Source organism: Triticum urartu, chromosome 3A (genome assembly GCF_056163025.1).
Source record: "Triticum urartu cultivar PI428250 chromosome 3A, HENAU_Tu73, whole genome shotgun sequence".
Classification (NCBI taxonomy): domain Eukaryota; kingdom Viridiplantae; phylum Streptophyta; class Magnoliopsida; order Poales; family Poaceae; genus Triticum; species Triticum urartu.
In genome coordinates this window covers 553,771,852-553,782,314 of record NC_141875.1, presented here as the reverse complement: position 1 = coordinate 553,782,314, position 10,463 = coordinate 553,771,852, and the positions used below count along the sequence as shown (strand labels likewise).

Below are 10,463 nucleotides of genomic sequence, written 5' to 3'. Positions count from 1 at the left end.
GCGCTCGGGGGCGTGCCAGGGAGCGGGAGGCAGCGCGAGCAGCAGTTGGGCGAGGCCATGCGCGAGTGCGGGCGTGCGCGCGCGAGGCGTGTGCGGGGCGAGCGCGCGCGTGAGCGGGACGACGCGCACATCGACCGTCGAGCATGGTGGTTCGGTGGCCGCGAGCGGCAAAGAGGGGGGGCGACGCAAAGAGCGGGTGTCATGCGGGGCGCCGGTCCAGGCGTAGCGCGGGGAGGAGGTCGCGGCCACGAGCGCGTGTGCATGCAGAGAGTGGCGACCGCGACGACGGGGACGGGGGGAGAGGGAGAGGCCGGGGGCCTCACCGACGTTGCAGACACGAGGGTCGGCGAGGCTCGATGGAGCCTTTGGGGAGGAGGACGGGGACGACGGCAACATAGAAGAGGAGATCCGGCGAGGGAGCGGTCCGGGGGCGACGGGGTCGAGCAGCGGGCGTCGCGGTTCGATGCAGCGTCGTGGTCCGGCGGTGTAGGGGACGGCTTCGGGCGACAGTGAGGTTCAGCGAGCGGCGAGCGCTGGGCGCTGGAGTAGTTGCGCCCCGATCCAGATCAGGGGGGAGAGGAGACGAACGTGGGGGGGTGGGGCGATGGGATTGCGGTCGATCCCGATCCAGATCGTGAGGGGGGAGTGGGGAACGTGGGAGTGTCGCTAGGGTTCGGGTTGGGGGAGGGGGTTAAGCAGGGGGCTCGGGTGGGCCGTTTTGGTAGGGCCGGCCGGTAGGGTGGGATGGGCCAAGGCCCATGGGGAGCCGGGGGCTTTCTTTTCTGTTTTCATTTAGTTTCCTTTTATTTTAATTTTAGCAAAATACCAAAATGACACCTAATTTGCTGTTACCAAATATGCCACTGCCACACTAATTCTTATCCCTAAATATAATAGTTTAACTATTTTATAATTTATAAAAGGCATTCATTTAATTGTTTTGCTAAAGTTTTATCTACTATCGTGCATTTAAATATTGTATTTAAATATGGGTTCTTCACCATAACTACCTATGCAATATTTGTCACAACCCGAACATTTTAGTTTTAACATTTGAAAACTTTTGTTGTTTGCCTTAAATTCAAATTTGAATTTGAATCGGTTTTGGAACTAACGCGAGATTAACAATAGTAACCGTGGTGACGTGGCATCATTAACGTGGGATTACTGTAGCCTAATTATTCGGGCGTCACACGGTAGTATCGCAAGGGGGAGCGGTAGTACCGCGCCCGTGGCAGTACCGTCCTCAGCCCTTGTGCTACAGATCTGCCCTAGTTGCTGCTGCTGCGGTAGTACCGCGGGTCCTCACGGTAGTACCGCGTGGCCTTGCGGTAGTATCGCTTGTCAGCAAGCGGAAGTACCGCGTGGCCCTGCGGTAGTACCGCTGGTCTGGGGCGGTAGTACCGCTGGTCGCGGGCTGGTAGGTGGATAACGGTTGGATTTTTGTCCTAAGCTATAAAAGGGGTGTCTTCTTCCTCTAGTTGGCTATCTCTTCCAACCCTAAGCTCCATTGTTGCTCCAAGCTCCATTTTCGCCCGATCTCACTCCCTGGCCAATCAAACTTGTTGATTTGCTCGGGAGTGGTTGAGAAGGCCCCGATCTACACTTCCACCAAGAGAAATTTGATTCCCCCACTAATCCCTTGCGGATCTTGTTACTCTTGGGTGTTTGAGCACCCTAGACGGTTGAGGTCACCGCGGAGCCATAGTCTATTGTGGTGAAGCTTCGTGGTGTCGTTGGGAGCCTCCAATTGAGTTGTGGAGATTGCCCCAACCTTGTTTGTAAATGTTTGGTTGCCGCCTCCAAGGGCACCAATAGTGGAATCACGGCATCTCGCATTGTGTGAGGGCGTGAGGAGAATACGGTGCCCCTAGTGGCTTCTTGGGGAGCATTGTGCCTCCACACTGCTCCAACGAAGACGTACTTCCCCTCAAAGGGAAGGAACTTCGGTAACACATCCTCGTCTCCACCGGCTCCACTCTTGGTTATCTCGTGCCTTTACTTGTGCAAGCTTATTTGTGATATATCTCTTGCTTGCTTGTGTTCCTATCTTTGTTGCATCATATAGGTTGCTCACCTAGTTGCATATCTAGACAACCTACTTTGATGCAAAATTTAAATTGTTAAAGAAAAGCAAAAAATTGTTAGTTGCCTATTCACCCCCCCTCCAGTCAACCATATCGATCCTTTCACCCCCTCCCTAGCTTCTCCCAGAATCGCCACTCCATATGTTTTTTACAATCTTAGCTAATTAGACCTTAACTAGATAGGGTTGTAAAAAAATATGGAGTGGCGATTCTGGGAGAAGCTGGGGAGGGGGGCGATTATGGGAGAATCGCTGAAAAGAACTGGCCATGAATCTCCGACATTGATGGCGCTCTGGGCCCCCTTGCGACCGTGGAGTACAACGACCTATGACGCAGCATCCAACAAGTCTTCCTCTCAACAATCCCAGATAGTCTAACTTAACTTGGCGTTGGTCCGCGAAGGGAACCTTCTCTACGAGCTCCTATTATACAGTGTCATTCTGGTAGCTCATCTGGCGTAGCTGGGCGCCGAATGTCAAATTCTTCTTCTGGCTTGCATCGCAGAATCGTTGTTGGACTACCGGTCGCTTGGCGCAAAGTGGTTTGCAACACACGCCTATCTATGGGATGTGCTCCCGGGAGGATGAGACACTGCACCACATTTTCCAGATGCATCTTCTCTCGAATCACCTGGCACGAGGTGCTCTCTTGGTACCCGGCTTCTGATTCTACCACCGGATGGCACGACCACCTTCTTCTCTTGGTTGTGTTCTAGCACCATGGTGGCTCCCACCTGATACGGAAGGGTTTTGCATCACTCACAATCATTACGCCTGGGCCATCTGGAAGCATAGGAATGCAATCTTTGAGGGTATGCAACCTTCAAACGACCAGCTGCTTACCACAATAAAGACCGACGCTAAGAGATGGGCGTGGGCGGGCGCCAAGGGATTAGATAGGATCATTCCCGTAGCCTGACCTCTCTGCATCGGGGATGAGCAACCCCCTCTCTTCGGCTCATTGGTAACCCATGTATGCATCTTGGGATTACTCCACTTGTATTCTACCCCTTTCTATCAATGGAATGACACGCCTCCACGGGTATTCGAGAAACAAAAAAATCTAGCCCTGGCAACTACCCAAGTTTTTGCCTCATCCATAATCGCCGCTGCCGCGCGTGTGGGTAGAGATGCCTTGTTGCGGAAGACCCAAGCATTCTTTTCGTTCCAGATCTCCCAGCATATGAACATATGCAAAGAGTTAAACGCCTTCCTATAGAATTAGCCCAGTTGTCCCTCGCTCAAGTTCCACCATTGTTTGATCGTGTGCATGTCGATCCAAGAAGGTGTCGTCGATTGCTAGTCCAACCGTTCGTAAATCAAGTTCCAAACCACGATAGTGAAGCGACATTTGAACATAAGGTCAGCGACCGTTTCCGCTCCTCTCTTGCAAAGTTGGCAAAGGCCGCAGTTTGACCAACCTCTGCAAAGCAACCTGTCAGCCCTCCAGATTTTATCTTAAAGGATTAGCCAGGAAAAGAATTTAATCTTAAGAGGTGCCCAAATCTTCCAAACCATCCTAGGCATCTCAAACTTGATCAATCCGGCAAACTGCTTCTTGTATGCGGTGGGGGCGGAGTACACTAGTAGAAAACAGGGCTTTGGTCACAACTCAATGTACACATTAGTCCCGGTTGCATTACAAACCGGGACTAATGTGAGCATTAGTCCCGGTTCGAGCGGCTAGGGCATCGAGAAGGCATTAGTCCCGGTTCAAATGGGACCTTTAGTCCCGGTTTGAGACAAGAACCAAGACTAAAGGGTGTGATACCCTTTAGTCCCGGTTCTTGTCTCAAACCGGGACTAAAGACCTTTAGTCCGGTTTGAGACACGAACCGGGACTAAAGGGGTTCATGTCTCAAACTCTACCCCCCCCCTCCGGCCCCCCTCCGTGTATCACCATTTTAATTTTGAAAAAAACAAAAGAAAATGAGAAAATCTTCAAAAAATAAAATTCTTCGAGATGTAGTTATATTACTACATCTACTAGTTAGGAAAATTTAAAAACTTAAATTTGGACATGTTTTGCAAAAAACTGTTATGAGAAAGTAAAACGGCTACAACTTTTGCATACGATGTCACAAAAAAGTATGATATATCAAAATGTTCAGCACGAAAATCCGGTTCCAATTTCGACGGCCATAGGCCATTTTGCAAATTTCTAGAATCCTCAAATTCTGAAAGGAAAAAGTTATCCTCAAATTTTAGTTTTTTTTGAATTTTTGGTCAAACTCTGGTCAAACTACTTATTCAAGAAATATCAGTGTTACTAATTAATTATTGTTTTTTAGAATAATAGTTTCAAACTCAAACGGTTCTTCATGCTCAAGTTCAACTCCTAAGGGTTAATAGGATTGACTGCTTACTATTGTTAGGAAAACAACAAGTGCAGACTTGGAAACGAGGGGGAACAGAACTCGAAAGTTAAGCGTGCTCGGGTTAGAGTAGCGAGAGGATGGGTGAGGGGTGATTAGAGATTAAATTGTCAAAAAATTCAGAAATGTGAAAATCGAAAAAAATTCAATTTTTTCCAAAAAAAAGTCAAAAAAAATTCAAAAAATTTCCTTTAGTCCTGGTTGGTGTTATCAACCGGGACTAAAGGTGGAGCTCCAGACAGAGGCCACGTGGAGCCCCTTTAGTCCCGGTTCATAAGCGAACCGGGACTAAAGGTTTAGCGCTTTAGTCCCGACCCTTTAGTCCCAATTTCAGAACCGGGACTAAAGGCCTATTTGAAACCGGGACTAAAGGTCCATTTTCTACTAGTGGTAGCATCCATCGGTTGTGAACTTCCACCGAATGCCATCTTTGGAACGATATTATTCGAACATTTACTGCATTGGGGTGTCGAATAGGGCATTTGCCTCCTAATTTTCTTTAGTGCATTGTTGGTATGTTCCATCTGACCATCTCTATTTTTGCAAGCTTTCGACTTCTCATCTCACAACTAAATTTATTTAATTACAAATCCATTTTTTGTATCGCAGTTCCTTCTAGGCTGATTGTATGTCTTTCTGTTGGCAAAAAATGAACAAGTGAGAGATGCTTTTGACCGTGCTGGAAGAAATTGCACGGTCACATCTAGTGATATATGGTATGCATGGTTGGCTATGTATCTTTTGTTGTCATCTACCAACTTTATTTGTTCTATGAAGCGGATATTGAATATTAGCTCACTTTAAATGAAATTTTGTGCGACTATTATGATTATATTTTCACTTCATTATTAAAGCGGATTTGTGAATCCGAAGCTTGGTGGTATATTACATGTTGTGCATTCGAATACTCGATTTGATTTCTAAATTATACGCTTAGACTTAATTCGCCTAGGCTCTACAAAAGTTCTGGCTCCGCCACTGCTTTGTGTCTGGGACAAGCTGAATTCCAATGGACTTGCGCATGAAAGGGCAAAAAAAATTGCTGGATGAGGGTAACCAAGAGGACGCCTTGCAGAATGATGTGTCAGACCCAATCATTATTATTCAACACCTTGGCGACGCAACTATTGGTGCGTTTGGAGAGGGCGAAGATGCCGGGAGCGTTGTCGTTGTGCACATGACTTTCCACCAGCCCATCCATGTTGTTCTGTTTTTAGATTCAGATCCTGCAACTGGGGCTGCAATGCCAAAAGTTGCACATATGCTTCTTGGGATAGAGGAGGATGATAGTTGTCATTAAGATCATTTTTTCGCAAGAACTTGCCCAGAGAGGAATTAGCGGAGTTCGTAAAGTAGCAACACAATTCAATACTGCATAGAGTCGCAAAAAAAAAAACTGCATCAACTTGGTCCATATATGCACCCTGGGGGTTTAATTTTCTTTGTCAGGACTACCTTGAAATGCTGAAAGAGACACATCGTCCAAAGCTGCACGGGTCATGTTTGCCCCTGAATTACGCCAGAACAGTGCTTGCCGAAGAAGCGGCCCTCTTAAATTGATTAAGTTTGGGGATTAAGCAGCCTCTACAGTCTACAGTTACATATTGCTCACGATCAAAGGTGAAGACCTTCGAGTTCCAAGGTGAGGTTGTCGGAGCTTCCTTGGAAATACTTTAACATTTTGGCCAGAGGTCAATCAGGTTGCACTTTTGAAACAGTCGGGTATCTTGCTTGTGCATACCTCAGCTATATATCCTGCAGGATTAAGGTGTAGTAATAAACGCAGGGCATGTTTGAACTGATCCAGATCACGAATCTTGGATTCCCAGTTCGCAATTACCCGTTCATACGCATAGGACCACGACCGTTGTCCTGCCAATCGAAACATCTTCTATCTCGCTCGTCAAAGAGATTCTGTCAGCGCGTAGTTCATACAGACATCACGCAGGCGTGCAGGTTTTCTCGGTGTTTTGCAGGGAATGATGACCCGAGCAGATCTGAAGATGCATAGCATCGGAAGATGCATGCTGCACTCGTTGGACAAAGTAAAATCTGACAAGTAAAGCTTGCTCATCAACTCAGTAAACTTTTTCTTGAAAGAAAGCTTATCCAGCAGTATATATTTACCACGACACGTCACCACACATGGTAAATTTCTAAGCAGGGACATCTTATCCTTTCAGCTTTTTGAAGCTTCTGATCCATTCAGCCTAGAATTTTACTGACCTCATCTATACTATCTGATCCGCGGTTTAAGCACGGCAGTCGTCGGCAATACCTTATTACACGAAAGCTCGCGGGAGTGGCAGCTCGATAGATTCGCCTCCGAGCCCATTCACACACCAGGCCGCGGCCCAAGACCAGCTGAAGCAGCAACCTGCCCCAAGAGCTACGCAGCCGCGTGTTTCGCCAAAAACAAAACAAAAACGCGGCTCGTCGCGTGCCCCGAGCGAGACCAGGCAATTCACTCTCGTGTTTCCCGAAATTTGCTCGCCTTGTGTCCTAAAAAAAACAATTTATTCGATTATCCACAAAAAAGTACTAATTTAGTGGCGTGCCTACGCAGCCGCACCGGGAGTCTACGACACTGTCGCCCGGCTTCTAGCTCCAGGAGCCCTGCCGGCGGAGGATGTCAGGATGAGATCCTCTGACCGGGTTCATGACCGGCACGCCACGTCGGACCCGGACTTCGCCTCCCTCTCCCGTGCCTCTGACATCACGGGCTAGACGACCAACGCCTAATCCGCGCGTGCGGAGAATGACCCAGCGCCTCCAACTATAAATACACACAGCAGCCTATCTTCGTCACATTGCATCTTGTCTATCCGTTCATCTCGATTTCTTGCCTGCGAGCGATCAGAAAAAGTTGAACGAGCTAGAGCTCGCTAGCGGCGGTCCGGCAGCCAGGAGAGAGGCAGTCGTCAGTCGGGAGGGCTATCTCATCTGATGGGGAACTGCGCGGCGTCGCGGCACGCTGGGGAGTCGTGGGCGGACGACGGCGAGTGGGAGGGGGCGTCGTCCACGTCGGAAGACGACCACCACCACCGCCACCACCACCATGACGCGTCGGAGGAGCACTTGTCGGAGGTGACGATCAGGATCACCAAGAGGCAGCTGCACGAGCTGATGGGGAGGAAGACGCCCGGCGGCCGGGGTAGCAGCACTCGGCAGCTGCTGGCGGATATCATGGACTCCGGGGAGGTGCACCACCATGACGTGCACCGGGAGGAGCACTGGAAGCCCGCGCTACGGAGCATTCCGGAGGCCGTCGAGTCATGACGAGACTTGGTGGTGGCTACGTACGTACTTACGTACGCTGCACTGCCGAGCTCTCTGCGGACAGATTAAAGTTGCCATTTCCCTCCTAGCCTCTTTTCTCTTTTCTCTTTTCTCGTTCCCACGGTGTGTTTCCATGTCCTTGAATGGGAGTACTCCCTTGAATGGTTGTCCATGACCATGCATGTACAAAGATTGGATTTGGATAGTTCGTTCAATTTCTAGGGAAATACGTATAAAAAATAGTCACTGATATACATAGGATGTAGGTGTAGGGAAATAACTGTGAATACCCTATTTCGCATGCCATTTTTTTCTATTATTTTTGTTTCATACTACTATGAGGGAGTGGTGTTTGACGGTGGAGAATGAAACTACTCACCTGCCTGATCTTTTCGTTTAAAAACGGTTTCCTCCGAACTCCGAAGGATGTCAATGGGTAGAGTTGTATGGATGCAATAATTCCATACTCATATCTATGTTTCTCACGGGCACAAAATCTTACTCATAGTCTACATAAAATCTTGCCTGGGCCCATACCGAATGGGTATCCGTGCCAATCGATACCCAATGGGAAGATCGACATAACAATGAAGGGCGGTGGATAGTTGCTAGCTCCATGTGAGATGTAAACGCCAACAAGAGGTGCTAGGGTTGGCAAATTGGTGATCGGGAGGAGGATGAGGGCGGGGGATTGTTGAGGAAGTGCTAACTAGCGGGGGTTGAAGTGGATACAGTCTGGCCGTCTAGAACTTTGGAGTTTATATGCTAGGTATTTTAGCGTTTATATGAGTCACATGCAAGACTACTCTGTAGGGTTCGGGTTTGCCCCTGGACACAAATTTGTGCCTATGTCGTACCCACAACTAGTTGGGGGTTCGGGTAAGAGCAAATTGTTTCTCGACAACCTTGAAATGATCCCATTTTTTTAAATGTTCAAGGATTTGAATTTTTTCACAGATTTTCAAGAGAAGTCCAGTAAAAAAATTGTAAAAAAAGTTTGAGAAATTGAAATAAATTCACAAAATGGAGAAAAATTTCATGAAATAGATATTTGTAAAATTTTGAAAAGTTCATGCATTTGATAAAAAAAAGTAAAAACAAAAATAAAAAGGTAAAAAAGATAAATAAAAAATCCTAGAATAAAACAAATCAAAACCCGGTTTTAAAAAACACGAACAAACCTTGAGGGTTGGAGTCCGAATCTCCCGTAGCACACATTTTTTGAAGACTAAAAAGAAAGAGAAAAAATGGTGTAGGTGCCTAATAGGGTTTGGATATACCACATACGCCGGTCCGTGTACGAGTAGGAAGTACAGAGGCCAAGAATCAGGAGTGTCCCCTATTTATCTCTTTTCAATAATCCTAGACATACGAGCTTGTTACACGCAGTTTACGGGGCCCTTCATTAAATTTCTTTGCCCCCCCCCCCCCCCCCCCTCCCTGATTTCTCCCCCGGGGCGGCCCGCCTCACTCCCTTCTTTTCAATCCCACTTTACCATGTCAGCATGTAACTAAATTCAGCCTGTAAGTGCCTGTACGTCTAGCATTACTGATCTCTTTTAGTGAGATGTAGGGAAGCCTGGAGTTAAGCTGGACGCTACTACATAGACATCTTCCTTTTTCTTCTCTAACTATTTTAAGTGTTTCTTTTTTCAAGCGAGGCCCAAACGAGTGGGAGGGCACAACCTCATTTTTTTCACATTTTTTATTTCGTCTTTTACTTTCGTTTATGCATCCAAATATTTTAAATAAATATATTAGAAGAACATTTTACATCAAACATTTTAAAAAATTGTTAACCAAACATTTGAAAAATGTTAAATGTGTGAACAAGTGTTTCTAATGTATACAAAAAATATATAATGTGTGTGAAAAAAGTTGGACATGTTTTTATAAATTTAATCCAAGCATTTAAAAAAAGTTACTCCCTCCTTCCATCTATATAGGGCCTAATACGTTTTTCGAGGCTAACTTTGACCAAATGTTAGAGCAATAATATATGACATGCAACTTACAAAAACACATTGTCAAATTCGTATGTGAAAAGAGTTTTCAATGATATAATTTTCACATTATGCATGTTATGTATTATTAATCTTGTCAATAGTCAAAGGATGTCTTAAAAAACGCATTAGGCCCTATATAGATGGAAGGAGGGAGTAAACAAGTATTTCAAAAAATTAATAAAACATTTGAAAAATGTTAAATGTGTATAGAAAATATGCTGACCATCTATTAAAAAATACTAAACGTTAGGTCCATTTATGCACCCTAGCGGATTAATTTTCCATGTGTATCTGGGCGTCTCAGGACTACACCTACGTTGAAATGGTGAAAGAGAGACGTCGTGCAAAGCTGCATGGGTCCATGTTTGCCCCTGAATTACGCGAGAACAGTGCTTATCAAAGAACCAGTCCTCTTAAATTGATTATAAGTTCGGGGATTAAGCAGCCTCTAGAGTCTGTAGTTACATATTGTTGATGATCAAAAGGTCAAGGCCTTCGAATTCAAGGTGAGTTTACCAGAGCTTCCATGGAAATACTTTCAACATTTAGGGCAGGAGTCAATCAGGTTGCACTTTTGGAACAGCCGGGTGTTATGTTTGTACATACCTCAGCTATCCCGCAGGATTAAGGTTTACGTAGTAATAAGCGCTTGGCATGTTTGAACTGGTCCAGATCACGAATCTTGGATTCCTAGAACGTAATGAGCCGTTCATACGC

General features: G+C 46.4%; 1 protein-coding gene across 1 annotated transcript; it reads left to right on the top strand.

Moving 5' to 3' along the window:
* The first annotated feature begins 7,269 nt into the window (after positions 1-7,269).
* LOC125548711 (uncharacterized) lies at positions 7,270-8,149 on the top strand. Its single transcript, XM_048712263.2, has one exon. The coding sequence runs from the start codon at positions 7,408-7,410 to the stop codon at positions 7,738-7,740; it is 333 nt and encodes a 110-aa protein (XP_048568220.1). The 5' UTR covers positions 7,270-7,407; the 3' UTR covers positions 7,741-8,149.
* The last annotated feature ends 2,314 nt before the right edge of the window (positions 8,150-10,463 follow it).